We start from the raw sequence: 26,594 nt of genomic DNA, 5'->3' as shown, positions 1-26,594 counted from the left end.
CCTATGCTGAGTTTACGTTGATGAAATTCATCAAATATCGCTATAAATAAACGAGCATGGTGGTAACTGCACCCAGACGTAAGCTCATTAGCTTTGAATGTTGTATGTCTGGGTTTATTTCAGTATCTAATCTAGGTCGCAGATCCAGGGTGATGTGTCTTTGGGTATGTTTGTTTTTGCGTCGATAGTTATGTCCCGTGATGTATTTTGGTTTGTTTCTTCCTTCCTATACCATTCACAGTTATTTGTCAAGTTAGTTCATTTATTGCTTTTATTTTTTCTCCTATTTTTCTCTATCTCTTAATCAGCTTTTTCACATACACTAATCATTTTACTGCCTCGTTACGCTTACTCAAAAAAAAATTACAAATAGCAATAAATATTGAAAACATTAGGAAAAGAATGAGGGATGTTCAATTTACATGCCTTTACTCATCTTTTAGCTCATCTAATTAGCTATTTCTTTTACTCTTTCTTTTCCATTTTGACACATGCGTAATTCGTTTCATTGATATGGTTACCCACGATTGTGAAACTGGAAGTATAGCATAAAATGCTCTTTCTCGTCATTCATAAATTTCAAACATGGAACTACAGGAACTGGTAAAGTAAAAAGTCTATACGATTTTAGGTGTAATTTGCACTCTAATTTAAAATAAGAAGCATTTACAAAAGAGCTTTTCAGGGCCTGACATAAAAGGCACAAGTTTTTTACTTCAAACTTAAGTCATAAAAGTTGTAAAGAATTGCTACAATAATATGCTAAACATCCAAAAAATAAAAGTTTAGTACACACTTTCTCCTTTAAGAAAATCGTACTCTTCTTCCAACCATTCCTGAACCGACACGGCAAGGTCGTAAGGAAACAGTTCACATGGCAGAGAAATTTCATCAACACTAGCTATGAACCGCGAACTCGCTTCTTCGATGATTTCCGACCTCCGGGTCTTAGCGGCAATCAGCTTCGGGACCATCGACTTCCAAGAATTGCCAGCGAGCGGCAAGAGTCTCATCGTAACAGTCGGGATCGCATACTCTAATTCCAAGAACAACGCATCCATCACCGATATCCCCGACCAACAGCTGGTAATCACGACCTGGGACGAAGGAAACTTCAAGATCAAATCTCTGACGATTTTTTGCACAATTTCTGAAGCCCCCTCGAAACCGTCCACTAGCCAAAGAACCTTCGATTCCACCAGACTATTCTTGATTTGGTCAATGTGTTTGTTCTTAGGGAAATATGCCAAATTAAGCACCGTAGAAAGCCTGGGAAGGTCAGAAATTCCCTTCACCTTGCCAGCTTCGAAAACAGTCGCTAAGTGGAAATCATCGATGTTTTTGACATCTTTTGCTTCTTGGAATATCCACTGGTAATGAAGGTAATTGGTCAAAGCAGATTTCCCCGAACCTTCCACTCCGAAAATGACGAAAACCCTCGGCTGATGGAGATTGGTGGTGGCGTCGTAAGCACCATAATACTCTGTAAAATCGGTGGCGAAGAGGTCGTTGACACTGACTGTGTAAGAATCGCCCCATTCCAGGAACACGGGCATGTAGGTTTCGTACGCGTTTGCCACTTGTTTTTTTAATATGTGTTTGCTGTGAATCTTCGAGAAGTTGACCAGTGAGGGGCGCATCGCCTCCAAACAAGTGGTAAAAGATGGGTTGTTCAAGTGGTCGAACAGCACGTTTTCCATAGACATCTGTTGAGTAAATCATTAAGTTTAACCTCACTGTTGTTTTAACGCTAATCTTAATACGTTAGGAGGGGATTTCCTATGGGCTGGATGGGGTGAAGTATGATGCAGAAATACTTGAAAATCATTAACTATAGAGTATTTACCTTTAGTACTTTGATGACCAAATGGAAATATCCTCAGAGCACAGTAATTTGACTCCCTTCCTGAAAACAGGAGATTAGTTTGAAATTTAGTCAGAGGAAAACGAACTAAGAAAAATCGGTTAGGAAAACAACGAAATGGAATAACATTACTAAATGAAATGCAGTCTGATAAATATCACCTGGTTTACTATTCTGCTTTGCCCTGCTGGAACTTATGCCTGATGTTTAAACATTAAAAAAAGCAGTCATTGTGAATTATAAGAATATAAGAAATAAGAAAACATTTTCAATTAGAAAACATTGAGTCAGCTAAAACACTAGTGAACAGGCCTTAAAATTGAGAAAAGGAAAGGACTAGACCCTTAAAAATAGGTGAATTCATGCAAAAAACACTTAAAGCTAAGTTTGATGCATCACAGCCTGAACAAAAGCGATTTAAACAACTTGAAGCATCAAGGTAATGGGAAAATCTTTTCAAAAACACCACCTGTTGTAATTACTTCTAGTAATATTAACCAATGGAAAGGTAATCGAAATAAAAAGGAATAATAAGTACTCACCAGAACAGAGCACCAACCTGAAAGATACTGAATACGAATAGAACTAATTTGCAGGATCTGAAACACCAACTTAGACACTACAGTTTTTCGATCCTTTGTCTTCTCGTGCTCCCAAGTCTTGGGTTCCAAGAGGAAAGAAAGTTTAACCCTTCCCAAGTAGAAACGAGAATTCTGCTGTAGTGACTGCCTACGTATGTCGTGAATAACGATCAGTTAATGGTAGTTTTAAGTTTCGTGATAACAGTCACCACCGATCTAGCAAGGAGCTATTTTCTAAATGATTACATAATTGTTTCCCCTTGTGGTTGTTTAGGAATTAATTTCTCTCTCTCTCTCTCTCTCTCTCTCTCTCTCTCTCTCTCTCTCTCTCTCTCTCTCTCTCTCTCTCTATATATATATATATATATATATATATATATATATATATATATATATATATATATATATATATATATATATATATATATATATATATATATATAATTGTATGCTTAACATATATGCATTAAGCAAAGAACTTAAAGATACTATCCATCTAGCGCCACCTCTCCAATGAAAAAAATAAAAGAATAAGGTAATATACTAATAGAGTTTATGATGTTTAATATATGTGGCCTGGCTTCCTGTATCTAATGATGTTATGAATTATAATCCATAAATTATAGTCGTAATGATTATATGACAAATACTGAAACCTCGTGGTATTCAAAAGTATATATATATATATATATATATATATATATATATATATATATATATATATATATATATATATATATATATATATGTAAATATATAGACACTTTTGTCACTTATACACGAGACTTGACTACACTCAAATATTAAGCCACAAATATCATTTATAATACAATTCACTTTACCTCTGGATTAAGATACGCTCAAGGGTAATTGTAATTGACAAATGCTTCGTCACCATTAGCAACGAACCGTTGCCTGGTTTAGAAACAACCAATGAGCCATTAAGATGGTTCCACGGTCAAAGTTAGTATCGAGGCAGAGCGAATTTCATATTAAACGATATTTTTGGCTTAATATATATATATATATATATATATATATATATATATATATATATATATATATATATATATATATATATATATATATATATAATGCCGCACTGTGCAAGAGCTTAATTTCATGTTGCTTAATAAACTAAAAGATAAGTACCTAAGACGCACTGAAATCACCAGTGCATCCGAGTTTTGGGAGTAATCCTTGCCTTTCTTGCTTTCTCAGAGAAGATCAAATTGATTTTCTCTCCCACCGTCGGGTATTGGAGTGCCCCTTCTGTAACTACAGATCTCTCTCTCTCTCTCTCTCTCTCTCTCTCTCTCTCTCTCTCTCTCTCTCTCTCTCTCTCTCTCTCTCTCATTTTTTTCATTCACTTCATTTTCCTCCCTCTTGAATTGTGTAATTTTAAGAGAAAAATGAATGCACGCCTAACTTTTATCCGAGGTTGAAAAAGCTTATATTTCCCTCTCGTATAGACTGTTACAATCAGAGCTCTTAAATTAGGGAAATTGGCCAGATGGCTGTAATTTATTTTCAGTTTCTACCTGAGAGTGGTAAGGAAGGTGAGGGTAAACATTATTACTAACTGGCACAACCATACTATCTTATCTGACAAATAATAAGAAAAGTTTGTCATATTCTCATTTTTCCCTATTCTTTTCTGTAGGACATCATGAGGATTACGTCGAACGCGGAAATGTATTCGATTTATAAATTATCTCTACTTTGTCAGCATTTTCCTTGACGATAACCTCCATCAACCGAACTTTATAACTTTATATATATATATATATATATATATATATATATATATATATATATATATATATATATATATATATATATATATATAATCTTCTTCTTCTTCTTTTAACGTGTTTATACTGTATATATATATATATATATGTATATATATATATATATATATATATATATATATATATATATATATATATATTATGACAGAGCTGTTCTTGATAAAGGCCTTTATCACCTGAGCTTTATGCACTGTAATATATCAGTCATTCCTGAAAGCCTCTATCACTTGTCTAAATTTAGGTATTGTGGTACCACAGTACTTAATGAAAAATCTTTATAAGTTTACTTTATGTATTGTAACACAGCATCTTTTACGCAAGCCTCAATCAACTTTATGCATTATACTGTAAAATCTAAGTCCTTTACGAAGGTTTCTGTCAACTTGACATTTTTCGGTTTCATCACTTTCTATTGAGACCTTGGGATCCTCAGACTCTTCCTAAGGCTATTTACTCGATTTACCACCTTATTTTTACCAGAGTCTTTAATTTATATATATCTATGGCTATTTATACATGGGTGGAGAGCCAGTCGTGCAAGCAAGCCTACAAAATATTACGCACAATTTTCACCGACCCTTATTTGCCTCTTTTAAAACGGCCCGTCATCTATGGTTTTTGTGAACATATGTGTAGTCATACATTAAATCATGTATTGATACAATGTGTATTTTAGATTCTTAAGATAACAATACTGCCCGTGAAGGAAAACGCAAAGAGGTATTTTATACATATGAATAATACGTAAGAGAGACAACAGGCTCCTGTTTCTTCACTGTAATGTACCTCTTACTAGCAATGCACCAAAAGAGCGAATACAAGCTGACCTTTTTTATATGTAAAAATGGTATCAGTAGATACCTTTCAGCACTAATTCACGTTCAAGTGTTGTATTGAACGATAGCAAAACGAAGTAATTCAAAATAGCGTAAACAGTTATGAGGAAGTATTAAAACATTGTTATCCATTCTTAAGTGTATTGCCAAAATGTTACAGCCTAGCAAAAATAGCAAATCAGACAAAAGTTATCTAGTAACTTTACAATATAAGAAAAACATACATGCTACTGGAACTGTTTACCTTACTATGAACTGATTAAAATTTTGTGGATACCAGATGTCAAATCTGTTAACGCTAATTTTTTTCTAAATGCCTAAGATCTTGCCAGGCAAGAAGATAACTCTAAGTTAATTACTCATCACACTAAAAGAATGTCTTGACAGGCAACTACAAATGACTGGAGAATCCTTCAACCAAGACACTGGGATTTATAGAAGAAATCTATAAGAAACAATGAAAAAATAACGTGGTCTTGTGAAGTTATACAGCAAAATTAAAATACCACCTAGCGTAGAATCACAATTGCATAGTTATTTCCAACAGATTAGCAGTGCCTTCTTTACCAACTTAAGTGTTACTGCTAGTTACTACCATGCTAAATGTGGAAGCTAAGTAAACTTTATGAACAATCAGGAATTTTCTACATGAAGCAATCAAATTCACACGAAGAGCTGAAGACATTGTGCAATCAATTTCAAGAGGAACGTCTTTTCATTAAGCATATCGACACCAAAAACAATAGCTTAATATATTCAAGCATTTATGCATTCGAGTCTTCAGATACCTACATTTCTGATAATACTTTATGCTGACCTTTACTAACATAAAAGTAAAAAATTAACAGTTTAAGAAAAAAAGCGAATTACCGTTTATCTTAAATCAAACCAATCGCATATGGTTTCCAAATTCTCCATCGTTTAAATTTCAAAATCTGATTTCATAAATGGTTAAACAGATTAGATAAATGCATCCACATTTAAGTGAGTTATATGTATAAAAAAAAAGGCACTGCACTACAACTCATCCTTCAGCCGCGATAACACTGTTTCGAAACAACGAATAAACACTAACTAAAAGTACCTAACCTATTGCTCCGTCCGCGGCCACAAGGTATTACTTTAGCTTTCGCTGTAGAGGGAAAATTTAGCCATAACCAAGAATTGATGCATTCGCCAAGTGTCTTTGGCCTCACTCGCTGCATATTTTCAATCAAACTCTCCTCATCAGAGATGAACATTGAGCTGAGCACTTCAATGTATCGAGGATCGTAGGTTTTGGTGGCCATCATCTTGGGTACCATACGCTTCCAGGTGTTGCTAGTCAGAGGCATTAGGCTCAGAGGTACAAACTTGACCTGTGACAGATTCATCATGTTCCTGATGGTCATAACTTGTGTCCAATGACTTGTTATTACAAACTGGGACAGCGGGAAAAGCTCAATGGCTTTTCCAATGGACTTCTTCGTGCTACTTGTAGCGTGTTCGAACCCGTCAATTAGCCACAGGAACTTTTTATAGCGCAAATAATTGCAGATATCGAAATGCACGCAATTGGGAAAGTAGGAGAGAACAAGTTTTGATTCTAACAGGGGTAAAACTTCAAAAGAATCCCCTCTATCTACTTCTACGAGTATGGCGAAGTCGAAGTCCTTGATCTTTTTGACATCGTTGGCTTCGTCTATCAGCCACTGGTACATGAGGTAATTCACCAGAGCAGTTTTACCAAACCCTTCAACCCCGTAAATGACAAAGACATTGGGTTTATGTATACCGTCGGCATGATCGTACGTTCCATGAGCGGCATAAAAATCGGTGACAAATAAATCATTGACATGAACTTCATCTTGGAGACCCCACGCCAAGGGTAACGGGAGGTAGGTTTCGTGAGCGTTTGGCAACTGAGCACCCAGAACCTCTGTGCTGTGAATCTTGGAAAATTTTAGCAAAGAAAGCCGCATTGCACTGAGACAGGTCTCCGGTGACAAATCCTCAATCTTCCTGAGCAACACGTTCTCCATCGTTAGGCTGAAAAAGATCAACAACTTTGATAAGGCTTTCTTGTAGAGAAAAGGGAATTAACTCAGGGCTACCACAATCTTAAAAGTATCTGAATGGAGTCATTCATTGGAATCTCAAAGTACTGTACAAAGTGGCCCCTCTATCGCCCAGTAACCTCCACAATTTATCTTAAAAGAATGCGTTTTAGTTAAAATGTGACCAAAATCACATCATTCACTGTAATTCAGCTAAACAACGCTTCACCATGGTTAATGTATTTGCATATTATCATGTATGGATATGTCCAATCAATGTTTAACATAAGAACACCCGTGTGCTTTGAATAGTTATGCATACAAGGTTAAAGTAGATATTTCCATGCGAGTAGGAGAGCATATAATCCATTAATTAAATTTATTCATTCCATTGCTGTATGAAAGTCAGGAAAATACCTAACTAAAATATTAATGTATATAAAGTCATTAGACAGTCAAATGAATATTACAACTGAATAAACAGGACGTCAAATGATATTTGTAATATTGTGAACTCTTTGGATGAAAACTTTCCGCTAAAGAAAAGACACTAGGGGTAGATATCTTTGGTTTAAAAAAAAAGATGACGTAACCTAGGTGATACCAAATTAGATTGATAAGGGCCATTTTGTGAAAAGAAACTACAAGGAATGTTCGTAACGAACTACAATATAATTATTAAATTTCGATATACGTGACCAAAGTATGTAATATATCAAGAATGACCTGATAGTCATCGATTATTAGACAAAAGCTGCTAACGCAAATGAAGCTGTTTTTTTATTTGTAAATAGAGTCTGTTAATAAAGTTACTATCCCACATCACGATTCACATTTAGCCAAGTCCCAAAAACAAAGTAAATCAAAGGTAGATAATTCACGGAATGACTAAAAGCTTTCTGCACACTCAACTGTGCCAACACTTACATAAGGACTTTTCTGAACGCACTTGAAATATTTAGCTGCCCCTTTTTGTTTAAACAGGACCAATACGTATGAGGTCTCAAAATATTCTTCTGGAACGTCTCGTGCTTTCTTTCTTTGTCTATTCCCAATACTTTAGTGTTAAACAGGCAAACTGGCCGTTATCGTTTGATTGTTCAAACTGGAATGTTCGGTCGTCAATTTTTTTTATTTTTTTATTCAATAAGGTTTATTTACAAACATCGCAATTTTCATTTACACAATAATTTTTACAGTAATATTTGTTATATACATAATAATTCGAGTTTAACTCGAGCTTAAAAGACTTCTTTTTTTGTACAATATCTGGTAAACACTTGAAAGTCGCCTCTCCGCAAGTTTACGTACAACATCTACCTTTCGTCAGGGAACAGCTTTAAGTTCTGCTGATTTTTATTTGATCACATTTGCTAATCACAGTTTCCTAATTTTCATGTGACACTGTTCTCGTTTTTATTATTCTCTTTGTATCATGAAGCATTTGGATAAAATCATCTTAAGTATGTTTTGATTGTGAATTGAATCATCCAGTGATCACGGTAATCTTAATTTAGTATTTCATAAAGGAGTGACTCATTTAATGTTAAAGATTAAATTTGCCTCTAGAAACACGCGCTCAGTCTTTTTTTAGTATTATTTGTCTATATTTTTGTTTCGTCTATTATCTATCAAATGTTATTTGTCATTTTTACTCAATTATATTATACTCTCTTCTTTGATCTGTTAATCGCTGTTCACAACTGACTCTTCTCTTTTATGCTCGTTATCAGCTTATTTCGTAGGAACGTGATTATGGAAGTTACTACAAAAGCATCTGTAAAGTCGGTCAAGTATACATAGCACAATATAGGCGAAAGATTCCTTAAGTCTTCAGTTACTGGGATCGGAGTCTAAGGACTATTACGACAAAATTACTTCTCAGAGCAAAGGAATGTGAAGAGTAACTACTTAAAACGATGTATTAAGGGATGATGAAGGAGAAAATAAGGCCAGCTTCATAAACCAACAATGATAAAATTTAACATCACATCTGATCTGCCAATAAGTACAATATATCACAGAATACTCATCATTCAATCTGAAATCTGAATGATTATTTTCCAAATGTGGCGTACAGAATAGGCAGTATTTGATTATTTCCGGATACTTAAGGAATGAATATCACCAGTAATAAATGGGCTTCTGACAGGTTTCTTGTCCAGTAATCTTCCACAGATATGTTGGAAAATTATCCTAGATAAAATAGAAGCTTAATGTTCTGCAACCACGAAAAAAACCCGAAACAAGTCAGTTATTCTGGTTACAAAAATAGATGGTTCTATGACATATCTCATTTTGAATAAAAGTAGTCATCTTCACTAATCTAAACGGGGTCCTCCTTGGAAGTAATTCGTCAGTAAGTTGCATATGAGGCAGCTGATCTCGTCGTGTCCACCGCAGACGTCAGTCAGCCGTTAAACGTCCTTCTTCAGGCCCCTACTTACTTCTACCTCGGACACGGTCTTTGGGAAGCAATCCAAGATGAGTTTTTCCTCAAGCAGACCTATTGGGTTTGGGGATTCCATGCTCTTAGTTTGTATGTACAGAACAAAACTGGATATTTTATTGTTCTTTGTGTCTTCTGCTTCATCTTTTAACGTTAACACTGGTAATGGAGATAATGAAGTAAGGCAGATTTTCCGGTACCGTTGCATCCGTAAATGATGACGGTCCTAAGCTGATCGTCATATGGATCTTGATTTTGACAGATATGGCATGATACAGTTGGTTCGTCGCTTAACCTCCGTGAAGAGAGAGAGAGAGAGAGAGAGAGAGAGAGAGAGAGAGAGAGGAGGGGGATCCTCCTTAATAAGCTTTTAGTTTTTTATTTAGGTAATGCTTTAATATATACAAATATTTAATGGATTTTTAAAACTTTCCAGTGATTTTTCTAACTGAAATTTAATGAATTAATGGTTTATTTGTATTATATCCACTCATATGTTTGTTATGCATGTGTCGAGTCTCAGTTAAGAAGAATAGGGAAACAGTTCCCAATATGGGCGATAAGTTTATTCCAACAACGACATGTGGCTTGTAAACCACTAGCAACAATACTCAACTGACCTGAACCATTGTTGCTTTTTATTTTAAATCTCATTAAACAAATAACAAACGACAGGGAAAAAAGATCCAGATTCGGTCTAATGCGATTCTGTTTTGTTGGCTAAAGTAAGTTCAATTCTTATACGCTACATGATACGATAAATTTTGCTGAATATCCGTCTTAATTTTTACAGACAAGACACTTCCATCGTTTTTACTTTGCAGGACTTAATGAGGCTTTGATATAATACCGCTTGCTTAGAATTAAAAAATGTGTTACAAACTCGTTATTTCGTAGAAAGCTGTTTGGGTCTGAGTCAACGGAAGGGAGTTGACCTTTATAAAAACGTGGCTCGCATTACCATTCCATTCCTTTCGACAGACAGTTACTGTATAACCCGGTATGAAAGTTACACAATAAATTAGTCTTGCTGAACGTGGACTTTGCTGAATTGCACCACTTATCCAGGTTTCCTTACCTCCAACACCGCGAGTGGCTCTGAACAATTATTTCCAGCCGTGGCCATATCGAAATCCTTCACTAGAGGTCCGGCTTAAGCGGAGCCAGGCGAATATGTGGTTTTCCTGTGCTAATTTTAGTCTCAAGTTTATGACCCACTTTCAGACTACTTCATAGACTTGTTATTTTGGCTTTCTCGTAAAACATTTAGAATTATAACAGTTGCTATGACGCCGTCTTCAACATTCACCATTTCAAAAGTTCAGCGTTTAATTGTAACCCAAAACGAATTTGATTGATTTTAAAGGGAAAAGGTGCATAAATTCCGATGAAATTGTCAAACAGCCTCCTTTTTTGCCCGAAAACAATCATTACTAACAATTATTGACTGCTCTAAGACCAAGCCTGTACTAGCAAGAGGTCAGCTTAAATCTAAAGCAAGAGGAACTGTCAAGTCTTGCCTATCAACAAATCAGCTCCAGTTCCCTACTTTTAAGTCACCCGAAACCTCAAAAAAGGATACGAAATTGCCCATCTCTCTCTCTCTGCTAGTATTCCTAACCGGTTTACAGACAATTCATAAACAAATTGTTTGATGTCAGCCTAGAAGAGAGAATTCCTTCATTCAATTTTGGATTTCGGAGCTCCCGGTGGAAAGGTCCCAAATTGTGCGTTAAATGAGAAATTCAGAGGTCGTGTGTTCCTTGCAATAAATTTATATAAATGTTAGAGTAAAGACCCCTGAATCTAGTTTGACAGGAGATGAAACTTAAAATTAGAGACTGATTTCATATGAAGCTTCAGTATTCTGCGTCGCTGAATAACAGTAAAAGTTGATTAAATCTAAAACTGAGCAAAGTACATAGAGAAATTACACAAACAATTTTCATTCTAAAATTTATTTCTGAAAGATGAAAGTGATCACGTCTGGTAGATTATCTTAATAATTACAGGAAATGACAAAAGTAAAAAAATACACTACTACGCCAGACAAATGCATTTATACGACATTACAATAATTTATAAATCATAGATTTGGAATAAATCCCCATAGAGGATATGATGTACGAGCCTTGTATACTGATAAACAGTTTCGTACTGGTTGAACATTAAAACAAAATCTGAACTAATGAATTCCTGCTTAACAGAAAAATTAAAATTATGAATCCCTTTGCAAGTTAGTCATGCAGCAAAGCATTTAAAAGCCTACAGGCAGTATTTAAGAATCTTGAAGTTACTGGTTTACACTCACTTTATAAAGTTACACAAAGCATAAGAATTACTAACAGGTAACATTTACCGATTTTCTAGGTATATAATTCAGTAATAAGATATTCCATCACAATTCTTTTCTATTTTACATAGAAAAGTGTGACCACCCACTTGAGCCTTATACAAAGGGATTATCGTAAAAGTATTCAGTATCATAATATTCAGTTTATCCAAAACAACACTAAAATCAAAACCACTTTAGTAGTAATAAAAAATAATTGTCCTAACTTGATACCAAAAAGAGAGACTGGCCTCTACTCAGCTTCGAGAGTACCTGACAGCGGGATAATTTCAGCGCCTTCAGTTCTATTAAACATCAAAGTACAAAGTAGCTCTGTTAACTACTAAAACACTAGCACTATAAAAATGTTAAAACATTTATGAGAGTCTGAAGAGACACGTTTTCTATTAATAGACTGAACAGGTTTCAAACAGCTTCTTGAAATCAGTTGAGGGAAATGGTTTTCAATGAAGTCTAATTTATGTGCTTGCAAAATTAAAAGAATTTAGATGCTCTTACATATAAGTAACGATATGTGTCAAAGTTTTAATGACGATGCATTTCTCACCCCCCGCCCCCCACAATCAAAAATTTCCTTCAACAGTTCTCTAACATTTGGAAAATAATTACAAATGTGACAACGCATGGTTACTCCTCCCACGCCCTATCACTGCTTTTTCACACTTGGCCACAATGGGATACATTGCCATCAACCAGGCTTCAATGGTATGACCAAGGGTCTCTGGCCTTAAGTTGTCTTCATCGTCTATCATGTCCCTAAAGAAACGAATAAACCTCGAACTAAGTGACTCATTGAACTGAGGATCGTAGGTTTTGGTGGCAATCATCTTTGGTACCATACGCCTCCAGGTTTGGCTAGTCAAGGACGTCATGTTTAGAGGTACATATTTGACCTGTGACGACTCCACCATGTGTCTGATGGCTACTTCTTGATTCCAGTGACTTACTATCACAACTTGAGACGCAGGAAAGCTCGTGATGGCGTCGTTCATGATCGCCTTTGCGCCATCCGTGATATCTTCGAAGTCGTCAAACAGCCACAGTATTTTCAGATTTTTCAGCTCATTTTTGATATCTCCGAAAACCATGGACTCAGGCATGTAGAACAGAGGTAGCTTTACTTCTAACAAAGATAACACCTCAGGCGAGTTCAGAGTTTCTACTTCACATGAATCAATTATCATAACTAGATCAAAATCTTTGATCTTTTTGACATCACTAGCATGGTCTATCAGCCACTGGTAAGAGAGGTAATGCAACAGAGCAGTTTTCCCATCCAGTTCTCCCCCGTAAATGACAAAGACTTTAGGCTTATGAATACCATCAGCATCATCAAAAGTTCCATGTACGTCTGAAAAATCGGTGACAAATAAATCATTCACACTAACTTCATTGTGGAGACCCCATTGCAGGGTCATAGGAAGGTAGGTTTCATGAGCGTTCGGCAGCTGGAGCTTCAGTATCACGGGGCTGTGAATATTGCAAAATTGGAGCAACGAGAATCTCATGGCTCTAAGGAAGGTCGCTGGTGACGAGTTCTCATAGTTCTCGAGTAACGGGTTCTCCAGGTCTTCCAGGTTTTCCATCGATATCTGTAACACAGAAAGGAATTTGGGATTCATACCATTGGCAATAGTTGGAATAGTCAATAAATGAGTTGTATTATAGACTAACATCATACTAAGCATATTTTTATTGTTTAATGCTTATCGATCTTATTCCTATATGATATTTGGTGGCTGAGGGAAGTACTCAGGTGAGGGTACTTAAATTTTGTCACTTCTTGCTGTGCTGTTGCCATATGAATAAAAACTGAAGAAAAATTAAAACTGCTCTGTGTAAAAGGAAATAAATAACGCTTCCAGAGTTATAATAAAATAACGAACTGAATTATGTTCCACCAATTCTTTCGTGAATGTCAGCATTTAAATTCCCAATAATTGTGCCTGAAAATAAGGGAGACATTATATCGGATAAAAAGATACTTCAAGTCTAGCGAATTACCATAATAATGTGGTTACAGAAAATCAAAATTTAGAAGCTCCTCACGAAACTTGAAATAAAAATAGGATTCTGATTTGTATAGTTTCTTTATGGCCTACAGAGCAGTCCGATGACTTTCATAAAACTACAATAAAAACAAGTAGATACCTTCCAGCTGTTATGACAGCAAGAGTATTTTAGCGTGACCAGAGCAACGATTGCTTGTTAAAGAAAACTAGTTAGATAAAAAAAAAAAAAACATACACAGAAGTATTTCCAGTTTGAGAAATAATTAACACCGACTCTAGAGGCATTATCTGTCGCGACAGAACTGGAGGGAAGTTTTGCTTTTTCCAACCGTGCAAGCCAATTCGTATGGCTTAGAAGGAAAGGGTGATACGAATTCAGTGAAGCGTTTCGTATATAAACTGTTTTGCTAAGTTTGGGGGAGGTCGGCTCAATTATTCATCTCGAGAAGGCCAGCGAGTAAATTAATGCCAGTTTCTTCAAAGTTTATTTACCCATTTTCTTAGATATCAAACTAGATGTATTATGTACAAGAACAAGCACCTATTATTCAACTTAAAAATCTCAACATTAAGGTAATTAAGTAAACATGTTTATCTTTCCGCCCGATGTGAACTCAACATAATGCGTTAAGGAAGTTTCCTTGCTTGAAATAGGGTGGGTCATTACCACCAAATACGACCGAACAGTCCTTACCGCAAGAAAAAAATCACCCATCATATTTACACGAATAAAGTTTTTATGAAATGCTGTGAAACATGGACAGAAGAATGTTCTTTATTATAAGATATTTCTAAAACTCAAATGATGGTAAATGATGGATATGATGTGTTGGAATGAAAGTGTCGTTTGAAAACCAAATAAAGAAATTTTATACACCAGTTGACAAAATAAAAGGGACCCGCTGGATGGACAGATTGTAGGCCGATGTCTGATAGACCAAGAGGTGGCCAATATGGGAGCCTCTGTAAACCATTGATAAAATAAGTCCATCCATCATATCATAGACCAACTATAAATCGGCAGAGGTTAAACAACGGCATACCGATGTCCTGTTGTAACAATAAAAAACTAAGAACCATTGTACGGAATAAATTAATCCAAAATACACTTACCTGCTACACCACAACACCTTCGTATAACCAGAAACACTTCGAGATACTACTCCGTCGTCGTTGGATAACCCAGAGCCCAACTGGACCGGAGCTCAAATAAACTTTTGCCTTATTTTGTTTTTCTTCTTCGGTCTACTCGTCGGCAGTTATAGCAAGAAACGGGCAATTTGACCGTTAACAGCATCTGGCAGTTCTGCAGTGATAGGAAACCTCGGTAATCAAAAGTTTTTAAACAAGGCTTTATGATAAGAGCCCGAGCTGTATAATGCCAATTTCGTCTAGCATCAAAAACAATTACAGCTACATTATAGGGGGTACTCAAAGAATGACTACTGAGTTCCTCGTGAATATCGCATCTATCGTCGCATCTTTGTATGGAATTTGATATTGATAGCAATCTGTTACGGACCTCATCTGCATGATGTAAAAATGATTTTCGAAGGAAAGATGGTTCTTGATACTATGAAATAACAATGAGAATTTCTTTTTTAAGAATTGTTTTAAAAGTGTTAAAATATTATTTTGTGATTTATTTACTCTTTGGTGTTTGCAGGAAATCCCACACACATATACACACGCACAAAGAGACAGTATATATATATACTGTATATATATATATATATATATATATATATATATATATATATATATATATATATATATATATATATATATATATATATATATATATAATGAACATGTTTTAAAAGAAATAAATCGGCCAATCGAAAACGAAAATAAATCACGACACTGAATCAGAGGAATTTCCATTTCAATAATCTTTAAATCACAAACCAAAGTGCATAAGCTAGTCAAATCATCTTTCCACTTCTGTCTACTTCGGAGAAATTTTTCAAAACGTTTTACAAGAAATGGATTGGTAAATAACAGAAACTGGGCTAAATTTATCTTTTAGAAAACAAAACACAAACTGCAGAGACGACATCTTAAACAATACAATTTCTGAATAAGCAGAATTTGAATTAAAGTCACAACGATCCCTTGTAAACAGTCGCAAAGCCTTAATCTAGGCCGGATTTGAGAAGACCTTGTTTATTCCCCAAACTTTGCCTATTTTCATGTCCTTTCCATCCCTCGGGGTAATCCCCTTGACATTTTTTTGCCATCAGATTCCTCTCCCTACCTGATCGACTGGTTAGATTCATATCAAATGTAAGTTTAATCCTTTCAATAAAAAGTAAAAAAAAAAAAAAAAAGGGAAGCAGGATAGCAAAGGTCTCTAATTCGTGGGGGACTTTTTAGCTCATTTTAAGAGTGTCTTTTCCATGGGGGTTTCGTGTTATTGTTAATCCATTTCAGAAATTTTGATCCAGCCTAGGTAGAGAGAACGGCAATTTTGATTAAATTTGAATGCCCCACAAATATATAGGGTTTCTTAAGTATATAAGCGAATCCCACAGGAAAATGACAGGCAGAAGTTCAGTACCAAGCTCTTTCGGGTTTATTAACGCACCGTCTGGGCACAAATGAGGCACAGATGAAAAGAAGGTTACAAATTAAACAAAAAGAACAAAATGTCACGTGAAATCCTCCTCCAAAAAGTGGATAATCCGGGAAATCCAATACAAAAATAACACAGTTAATTTTGTTAAAATTAACTGTGTTATTGCAAGTAAATTCTAGATAAATATTGACAGTTCTGGTGTTGTCTGTAGTGCGGTAAATGGCTCCTTGTAGAGAGATCTGAGCAAAATGTAGGTAATGGCACATGGTGTGTGTGCACGTGTGTATGTGAGTATGCTTATGCGCGCGCACGTGTGCACATGTGTGTATGTGCTTCCGATGTGGTTGTACCAGATGGTCAATTGTCAAAGGGTAATAAACAGAGGGATAATCCAGGATAAACCGGGATCAAGCAGTCACAAACTAAAACCGTAGACCTAGCTACTATAGAGATACGAAAGTTTAGCCATACAAAATCCAAAAACATGTATAAAATTGAATACCAGATGGTTAATTGCCAAGGGGTAATAAACAAGAAGGTAATCCAGGAAAATCCGGGATCACGCGGTCACAAACTAAAACCATATACTTAACCATAAGAGATGCGGAATCTTACCCATTCAAATTTCAGAAACATATATAAAACTGAATGCTAATTTTGCTTATATTTATCAACAACTTTTTTAATCATGAAGGCATCAAGTTTAAACAAACCAAGAATTAAATTTAGAACACTTTCATTACTTGACTTGATAAAACAAGATTCAATGATATTCCTTTTAACTGTCGTTGCACGGGACTAAAGATCTTGCTTCACTCCAGTTAATAGGACGGACGATCTAAATCTCTCAGATGTGCGAATAATGCATTCGATATTTGGCCAGTTTAAGCATAGCGGTAAAATATTAAGCGTCTCTATACTATTTCCAATGTTTTCAATCCTTCTCACCGATCTGGAAGCACCCACGCCGACAGATGAACTTGGAAGGTAAAACATCCCTGTTTGCCCTTTTTTAATCCTTGCCTTTGGGGTCAATAAAACTTCTTGTTGTCTCTTACAAGAAATTAATCCTTTACAAATCTCTGAAGAAGATCATGTTATTGGTTCTAATCCGCTGAAAACCGAATGAATTGGAAAATCCAAAAGCAATGTAAATTACATTTAAATATGGTACCGTAGACTTTGATAACTTTCAAACTTTCATTGAAAATACTACGGTAAGATAAAAGGAAACGAATGGTCACTTAATCTCTCTTCTCCCAGAGATGCATTTCAGCAGATAAGGAAATCCTGTCTTGGACCTTTTATGGGACAACCGTCGGTGGCTGCATTGACCTGCCAGCAGATGTCATTTAGCATTCATCATTCCGTCATATTTGTAGACCTGGCGGAGCAGCTGGAAAAAACTGAAATGTTTCCGGAGGAATGTAGTTTTCATTTTTACCGACTGCAAAAAAAATTTTTTTTTTAAATTTGCAGGTTTTGGTATTGAACTGATTAGGCTAGCGTATTTTAGATTTATACTACGTTCAAATACTGCACATATTAAGTGGAACTATTGGAATGACAACGTCAGGTACTTTACTTGCCTAGACGATTAGAAGACCTTACAATGGCGGCTTCTTGTGTGATGAATACAGCTGGTCCCTCCTTGTTCGTAGCTCGTCATAAAACAAATCATTCCATAAATCTTGTTCAGACTTGTCCGCCAGGCGTCATTTACCGTACCATCGTAGGCTGTTTCTGTAACTGTCCATAATTCTCTAGAATTTATTTGTAATAAAGCAGTTTATAATGATATGCCAATAGGGTTCCTCGTCGTTTGCAGCTTATTATTGGTAAATCCATTGTTCAGATTTCTCTACAAGGCGTCATTTACCGCGCACTACAGACAACACTACAATTGTCAATATTTACCTAGACTTTACTTGCAATAACACACTTACTTTTTGTTAAAATTGTAAGTATTCTGTCTGATATCCATCATTTTTTATTTGACTTCTCGGGTTATCCAGCTTTTAGATTTCATGTGATATTTCGAACATGTGATGACGCCATTTTTATTTATTTTTCTCTTTTTATACTAAACTCTGGCTTTAATCTCTTTGTCTGCCTTGCATTTGAAACTCACTTGCTCGAAGATATGGAGATTTAACAAAATATACAAACGTCGGTGAACGTGCAGTCAAGTATTTTTTCATATACAGTTTGTACATATCTATTTCTGTGTAGGCGGGAGTGTGCGCGTGTGTCTGTGTATGCGGGAGTGGGTGTGTGTGTGTAAATGTGGCTCATCACAAGTATACATGCTGATTACTCTTATGTGAGCGCGCGTGTAAGTGTTAATACATGTTCTATATTTAGCCTAGAAGGCTTTTGTTTTAGAAGAGAATTAAAATCCTGCCCAACCTTAACAGTTTGTCATTTTAAGCAAATTTTTTTTATAATTTACAGAAAAAAATTCGTTGAGAGTTTCAACATCATATATACAGTATAAATTATATATATATATATATATATATATATATATATATATATATATATATATATATATATATATATATATATATATATATATATATATATATATATATATATATATATATATATATATATATATATATATATATATATATATATATATATATATATATATATATATATATATATATATATAAAGTACTCATCTTAGGCTTCAATATGAAAAAATATATATATGTATATACAGATATATTTATATACATCTATATATATATATTTATATATATATATGTATATATATATATATATATATATATATATATATATATATATATATATATATATATATATATATATTTATTTATAACCACTCGTCTTAGGCTTCAATAAGACTATAGTTAGTTAGATTCCAGATTCTTTAATTTACATCCATCCTGTCTTACTGAAGCCTAACACGAGTAGTATGAATGTATATACACAGTAAAGTTGTGTGGCTATTTTGAGATAAATATATGTAAATATATATGTGTGTGTGTGTCTGTATGTATATTACAAAAACAAGAGGATTGCCGAGCATTATATTAATATATTCCATTAACCTGACTGTCAAACACAATCTGAAAATATTATTATCATCATCACCTCTTCGAAACTCGATAAATGTAATACAAACTACATTAAAAGATTTCTGCAGTAACATCCATTTTACTTTCGTATAAAGTCATTCAGGTGAGATTCCGCAACAAGTTACAAGCCAAGCAACAAGTTACAAAGTCCAGAAACAAGTAACAAGCTCAGCTCGCGAGAACACCTGCCGACAATATTGCTCATTCGCGTAGTTCCTCGTTGGACGAGTCGGTAGAGTTGTTGGCTAGCACTCTGCTAGGCCCGAGTTCGAGTCTCCGGCCGGCCAGTGAAGAATTAGAGGAATTTATTTCTGGTGATAGAAATTCATTTCTCGGTATAGTGTGGTTCGGATTCTACAATAAGCTGTAGGTCCCGTGGCTAGGTAACCAGTTGGTTCTTAGCCACGTAAAATAAGTCTAATCCTTCGGGCCAGCCCTAGGAGAGCTGTTAATCAGCTCACTGGTTAAACTAAGGCATACTTAACTTAACTTTGCTCATTCGCGTTTGATATCGCTAGAAGCTCAGTATGATACAGTTAGAGATCGCTCACGGGACAAGTCGTTAGCATAAAACAAACACAGGTGACATCTACACAAAGTGTATCTGTGTGAACAAACCAACAATACAGATTGCAGTCAAGCTGCCGAGAGGCATCAGGCGCTTCCGAAACGAAGTCGTTTGTGGAGATGGGTCCTCATCGCCGTCAACAGAAATCGGAACTGTGATCGAGTTCGCACCGAATGTGTCGTCATTGGGCCCATCGATTTCCGCTATTGATGTACCGACAGGTTCCGGTAATGTACGGTAATTGGTAAGTCATTAAGGTGATGGATAATGAGACCATTCGACGCAAGATTCGGAATGATTTTAAGCACAGATGACTGGTGGGTTCCGGATACTAACCCGATACTAAAAGCTGTGTAGCTTTAAGAAGGGAGTTATTACTGAACCTCATTGGCTAATATCTCTCTCATGGATGGTCAGTTGTCATCCCTGAAATAACAAGTATTATAACCATTTACATAAGAATGCGATATAATAATTTAATTCATACGTTATGATTTATTTCTTGAAATCATGTCAATTTTATTAATATAAGAGAGGAATTACAAATACACTCTAGTAATGAGAATAACACTAACTTTAAATTGGACTAATTAACTACTTACTTGTTTGGTTTATGTGAATTTCATGTGGTAACAAAAGACTAAATACATGGATTTGCTGGAATTTGAAAAGCTTAAATAAAACGCGTGAAATGAAACTTACACTAATCCAGAGAACGACGGCGAATATTGAGTGCAACTAACCACGCACTGAAAACTGTGAAACCTTTTATATAAAAATCATCTAACCATTGGCAGACTGCTCCAAAAATGTGAAGCACATATTTCGTTTCCTAGAAATGTAGGTCAACTGAAGCATAATACGTGTCATAGCCCTGTATCTCCAAGCTGAATCTAACTTCACGGTCAGTTACCCGTCACTCCCACATCTGAGTATTGACAAATCACCAATCTTCTTTTGGGACGAAATAATAAATAGGCCTTATGTTGTGGGATTATGTAAAATTTCGCATAATTATCCAAGAAATGTTAACTTTCAAGATTAATGTTAACCGACGAACATTCCCTCTCCCAAACTTTACGCAGTTTTGGGGACTGGGACAAATTGTTTTTATTACTTAGGGACAGTCCAACTTCGTTGACACGGGCTCCTGGCGGAAAGCAGCCTGTCAAATTAAAACCATCGACGAACAACTGTTCTAGATATACTAACACGGCTGTCTATCTCTTTTCGGGACAATATTGAGTACATACTAAGCACCGTCCGATTGAATTTGCTTAAAAATTCATAACTTATATATTGATGTTGTCCCTGGAGAAACTTTAGTAATGTCAGGACACATCAAAATAGCCGCCCCGCAAAAAAAAAATTTCATTATTTAAAGTAATAATATGGTCACTCAGCCGCAATTCATTTCCAATCTGTGTTGCTTTAAGAAGTTTAAGGGGTTGGATATATGCCCAGGAATTTTGGGCTTCAAGAACCTCAGTAGGTCAGTGGCTGCTAGTACGAGCAAGAGCCCATTGGTGATACAAGACAAATGAGTCTAAATTGCCAAAGGGGTTATCGTAAACAGCTCGTCCAGAATCTTCAGCTGTATAGCATACTCTTGAGCTATGGCCCACCAGTTAAATGTTTATGTTCTTTTATTAAAATCATACTGATCATGCCCAGCTTGGTCATTTTCACTTAAATCTATTATTTGCATCTAAATATGCAATTGAATACTTTTCCTTAATGGCGTAAGTAAGCGCAGTTCACATACCTGTCTAATCATTGCTTTTGTCTGTTCATTGTCCTTGTATCCATATGCAAATTTTATTCCCTTAAGGATAAATGCAAAAAAAAAAATCCATGCTTTTCCATTGTATTTGGTTAATTTTACGATGCATTTTCACTTTATTGCTCAAGCTGCGTTCATTTCTGTAACCTGGCAATTTTTTCACTGTAAGGAATGTGCATCACGGCCAAGATTGAAGAAAGAAAGGAAAAAGTATGAAACTTTCTATTACCAAAATATAATTTATTCGAAACATTACATCTCATTTTTTACAATATTTGCCAGATGTGGCATGTACAGACAGGCACATAATATAAAAAAAACAGTTATGCATATATTAACAATTTAAAACTCGAGACTTAAAAGCCTCTTGGTCCTATCTTATTTCTAGTCTTCAGCAGTTTACAATCTACTCAAAATAGTAAAGATATATATGTATGCATACATATGAGAAATTTTGGGCGGCAGTCACATATATAGTATAAAATCAGTTTCAATAAATTAAGAAAGCTTCAAATGAGATGTTTAAGTTCTAGAATGGCTAATATTAAACCGAAATAACGTCGCGAGACAAACAGAATTTTTTTATAATAGAAACTTTGTATTTTAGCACGGAATAAGTAATATCAGATATTTTTACTACACCGTCTGTAACACGATAAGCTTACAAAACAAGTGTCCCAAAAATTTTGTACTAGGTACATCTGATTTCTCACAGAAAATACGTCTAAAATCAAAATAGTCTCTTGATATTTTTTACTCATATTTTTCTCTTCCTGGGTAAGTAAGGGTAATATATTTTAAGCCAGGTGTTGATGGCGACTCCAAGGTCGTAAGGATGCAGTATTGGCGTTGCCCTAGTAAGGAGAATAAACTTGTCGCCGAGTTCCCTGATCATGGCGGCGTTGCGCGTCTTAGCGCTCAGCAGCCTGGGCACCATCAGCTCCCAACTGTCAAGCGTTAGAGGATTGAGCTTTAAACGGACGTACTTCACCCGCGACATAGCCATGAGCCTCTTGATTTCCATTTCGTGCGATACGTCACTGGTTATCACCATCTGGGAAGACTTGAAACGCGTCAGGATATTGCGGATGAAGTTCTTGGCGGCGGGCTTAGCCTCGTGGAAGCCGTCCACGAGCCAGAGTATTTTGGCAGCTTTCAGCCCCTCGTAGATCTCCTCGGTGCTCATGTGTTCTGGAAAGTAATCGAACACCAGCTTTTTGCAGAGTATCTTCGACGGCGAATCGGAAGTCACGCTCTTGGCGTCAATGAGCAACACCAAGCTGAAATCCTTGATGTTCCTAACATCCTCCGCCTCGTCTAATATCCACTGGTAAAGGAGGTAATTGAGCAGAGCAGACTTGCCAATTCCCTTTGATCCGTAGATGACGAAGGCCCTGTTCGGGTTGCCTTCCTTGGCTGGAGCGCAATTGCCGTGCCGCTGGCGGAAATCATTCACAAATAAGTTTTTGACGTTCACTCGTGGACCTTCCCACCTCAGGTATCTCGGGAGGTAGGTTTCGTAGAAGTTTGGCACTTGGTTCGTGATGACCTCGGTGTTGTGGATCTTCGAGAATTCCAGGAAGGCGAAACGCATCATTCTCAGGCACCCTTCCAGGGTCGAATCGTCGTTTTCCTCGTACAAATCGCCATTCATGGACATCTGAAAAATGAATAAAATAAATAAATATATCTCTCATATGCTTCCTTTCATATATATATATATATATATATATATATATATATATATATATATATATATATATATATATATATATATATATATATATGGAATAGGTAGACCAGTACTTGAGGAAACATTCTTTATTGCGACTAGTTTCGAGGTTCTAACATACCCCATCATCAGGCATCTAGAAATAACAAACAAATGCAATGAAAGAAAAAAATATTTTTTTTTATAAAATCAAAGTGGTATACAGATATCGCTGCACAAATAATCTTGATCTAATGACAACTAATTTACTCCTAAGCCAAATGTCAACGTAATGGCATCATTTTTATTATAATAGCTGGTCATCATAGGTCAAGTGGGTAATACGCCAGCACGTGCCTGGTCACAATGGTGTTCCCTCAGTCATGGTAAAATATTTTAAGTGAATACAACGCCTGGTGCGTACCTTGCAACTCGGCCCAACAAACCGAGAAGACAATTGAAGCAATTATAAAGTATTCATGTTAACTTTATCGTTTAATATCCGCTTACAGATTAAGTAAAAATTAATTTTGATAACTATTTCAACCTAACAAACATCCCCAAACAACCTATAAGGGATGGAACGAGTGTTTACTGCTTCAGTCCGGATTACTTACATATCTTATCTTAAATTTCTCCTATGTAAACTGCATGTCTCGTACTGTATTGTCCGTTAATCGATATCGGGTACAGAACAGCTATCAAATAGCGAGTTTAGTTATTATTTTCTTTTTTTGTGTGTCCTTGTACTGCATCCCATTTCAGGAAATCTGTCTTAGAGTAAATGGTTAGAAACCCATTTCTGAGAGAGAGAGAGAGAGAGAGAGAGAGAGAGAGAGAGAGAGAGATTAGACAAATTCTTTAAGGCCAGTATTCTAGAAAGAACTGCAAGCGGCCATTGGAACTTCATTGCATTACAAAGCTTTGTGCGCACTATCGCAGGATTAGGAACAATTCTCTTTCGCCGCATGCACGCATGCGTGTATCTCAGTCAGACTTCACAATAACAAGAGTCGTCGACGCATTGAAGAGCGATGAAGATACGCCGGAAAGGACAGGAAAGATGCAGCTCAACCTAATCCTTCAAGTAGTAGCTGCATCTAGTACATACAAGAAATCCTGGTTTCTCTGTTAACCTGTAGCCTGTAAAACCAATTTTAATAATAAAACGATAAACAGTTTTACAGTAGAAATATTAAGCAAAAAATTGCATACATACAAATCATTCTGCGTTGCTATTACAAGAGGCAGAATGAGACTATTTTTAGAATGAATTGATAAGCCACTTTCATAAAAATAAAAGTAATCAGCAGTTATAAATATGCAGAATAGAAAGATGTTAAAGAGATTTAACTAGCATACGAAAAATAAAAAAATTCTCACGGTTCTATGTATGACCTAGCAAGAATTCGGTGTTATCACGAGCCTGTCAATGTTACGCTTTTTTCCAGGGTCGATAAATCACGCACAAGGCAAAGAAATCAGCCACTACCCCCGAGAAGTTTCATTAGGTCTTGGATTACCAGAAACAGTCTAAATTTTCTCAAGCCCTGTGGCGGACGGTATATACTCCAATTCATTAACATAAAATAAATCAAGGACACAGATTAACACTCGGGAGCTACTTTTGGTCTAACTGACTGACCGACCCTTTCGAGACTTAGTCATAAGTGGAAAATTAGTCAGCCCATAGGACTGGGATTAGGGATGACCCGTGTTCTTTTTTGTTTCCACCCAGTTGCTAAATGAATCATGGGCGACAAAGTACAAAAGATAAACTAAGCCTAACGAAGGCGAGATACGGCGAGTGAAGAAAGAAAAAGCTTGTTGAGTGCGATAAGGTAAAATTTAGTTGATGATTAACTTTTGTAACTATGGTTACCTTCCCCAAACCACTAAACCATTAAGTCGACACTTTCAGTACGTCGAGTGATATATTCAAGTATGATCTTGAAGAATATTATATTCAATGATTATGCAATTATACTTATGCTTGTTTATGCACCCAAAGCGCCTAAACAGGGCTGCCGAAAAAAAGGCAAATGCTATGATGTAGAAATGTTAGATAGGCCAGCTGACTTGAGTAAAATTTATGTATGTTGTGTATGTTTGTCGTCAAACATACGATATTCAAAATTTATACATAGTAAACAAAGTACATATGCTCTTCAAGTCATGGAAGACGCCTATAGGAACCGGAGAATTTTCACTAAGATATAAATAAATACACCAGTATTACACTAACAACAAAACTGACTAACATCGGAAGAGTACCTAGGACAAAGTACTTAAAAATGGAAAATGGTAAGAGACGACGAATGGAAGTCGAACAATATCGCTACCAGCAGACTATCGTATTCGTTGGTACACGGCATCAGTAAACTTATGCATACACATTGCGTATAATCCTAAGATAGCTGCGTTTGAAGTTTAGGACATTTATAACGTCACCGAGTAAAAATAACACTAGTTTTACCTTCGAAACAGACGAAATCTTTTCAGATAGGAAAATCACAACACTATTCCTCTGAAGAAGAGAATTTTGATAAGGAAACTTCCCGATGAGGCACAATCACGATGTGAAGTCAATGAGGACCACACGTCCCCAAGTTCTCCGAGTGAGTGAAGTTCTTGAGGAATCGAAGGTCAAATCTAAGTTGTGGACTGGTCATTTTGCCCTAGGTGGCCTTGGCATGTCTCGCCTAAATCTCCCAAAAGTCCTCCTCCCCCCTCCTTTACCCCTACACCCCCAATGTCAAGAGATCTAAATTTTTCTGATCGTGTTAGTGACCGTTAGTGCTTGAGTTAAGTTTCCGCGATATCGATGTGGCCAGGAATTTGGCAGTCATAAGTACTTAATTGTTGTTGTTGTTGTTGTTGTTGAATTGTCTTCGGACCAGCA

At 35.9% G+C, this 26,594-nt stretch overlaps 4 protein-coding genes across 6 annotated transcripts; all 4 read right to left on the bottom strand.

Annotated features, from left to right (window-relative positions):
- Positions 1-620: 620 nt before the first annotated feature.
- LOC136847710 (uncharacterized) lies at positions 621-2,559 on the bottom strand. 2 transcript variants are annotated; one of them, XM_067119567.1, is made up of 3 exons: positions 2,424-2,559; positions 1,847-1,906; positions 621-1,706 (listed from the first exon to the last, which is right to left on the bottom strand). In XM_067119567.1, the coding sequence occupies exon 3, from the start codon at positions 1,704-1,706 to the stop codon at positions 786-788; it is 921 nt and encodes a 306-aa protein (XP_066975668.1). In that variant the 5' UTR covers positions 1,847-1,906; positions 2,424-2,559; the 3' UTR covers positions 621-785. The 2 variants fall into 2 exon arrangements, with proteins under 2 accessions (XP_066975668.1, XP_066975667.1); XM_067119566.1 differs by having other exon boundaries at positions 2,407-2,547.
- A 2,663-nt stretch (positions 2,560-5,222) lies between these two features.
- On the bottom strand, positions 5,223-8,176 carry LOC136847709 (uncharacterized). Its single transcript, XM_067119565.1, has 2 exons — positions 8,059-8,176; positions 5,223-7,123 (listed from the first exon to the last, which is right to left on the bottom strand). The coding sequence occupies exon 2, from the start codon at positions 7,114-7,116 to the stop codon at positions 6,166-6,168; it is 951 nt and encodes a 316-aa protein (XP_066975666.1). The 5' UTR covers positions 7,117-7,123; positions 8,059-8,176; the 3' UTR covers positions 5,223-6,165.
- A 3,346-nt stretch (positions 8,177-11,522) lies between these two features.
- LOC136847708 (uncharacterized) lies at positions 11,523-15,187 on the bottom strand. Its single transcript, XM_067119563.1, has 2 exons — positions 15,059-15,187; positions 11,523-13,525 (listed from the first exon to the last, which is right to left on the bottom strand). Exon 2 carries the CDS (start codon positions 13,517-13,519, stop codon positions 12,539-12,541), a length of 981 nt encoding a protein of 326 aa, XP_066975664.1. The 5' UTR covers positions 13,520-13,525; positions 15,059-15,187; the 3' UTR covers positions 11,523-12,538.
- Positions 15,188-22,206: 7,019 nt separating this feature from the next.
- LOC136847707 (uncharacterized) lies at positions 22,207-26,463 on the bottom strand. 2 transcript variants are annotated; one of them, XM_067119561.1, is made up of 2 exons: positions 26,169-26,463; positions 22,207-23,641 (listed from the first exon to the last, which is right to left on the bottom strand). In XM_067119561.1, exon 2 carries the CDS (start codon positions 23,639-23,641, stop codon positions 22,739-22,741), a length of 903 nt encoding a protein of 300 aa, XP_066975662.1. In that variant the 5' UTR covers positions 26,169-26,463; the 3' UTR covers positions 22,207-22,738. The 2 variants fall into 2 exon arrangements, with proteins under 2 accessions (XP_066975662.1, XP_066975663.1); XM_067119562.1 differs by lacking the exon at positions 26,169-26,463 and adding an exon at positions 24,310-24,332.
- Positions 26,464-26,594: the final 131 nt, after the last annotated feature.

This window comes from Macrobrachium rosenbergii, chromosome 17, assembly GCF_040412425.1.
Source record: "Macrobrachium rosenbergii isolate ZJJX-2024 chromosome 17, ASM4041242v1, whole genome shotgun sequence".
Lineage (NCBI taxonomy): Eukaryota > Metazoa > Arthropoda > Malacostraca > Decapoda > Palaemonidae > Macrobrachium > Macrobrachium rosenbergii.
Note: the sequence above shows the minus strand (reverse complement) of the source record. Positions and strands in the feature narration are given on the sequence as shown.

Coding starts and splice junctions, on each gene's coding strand:
- LOC136847708 (XM_067119563.1), bottom strand. CDS start 13,519: ATGGAAAACCTGGAAGACCTGGAGAACCCGTTACTCGAGAACTATGAG.
- LOC136847707 (XM_067119561.1), bottom strand. CDS start 23,641: ATGTCCATGAATGGCGATTTGTACGAGGAAAACGACGATTCGACCCTG.
- LOC136847709 (XM_067119565.1), bottom strand. CDS start 7,116: ATGGAGAACGTGTTGCTCAGGAAGATTGAGGATTTGTCACCGGAGACC.
- LOC136847710 (XM_067119567.1), bottom strand. CDS start 1,706: ATGTCTATGGAAAACGTGCTGTTCGACCACTTGAACAACCCATCTTTT.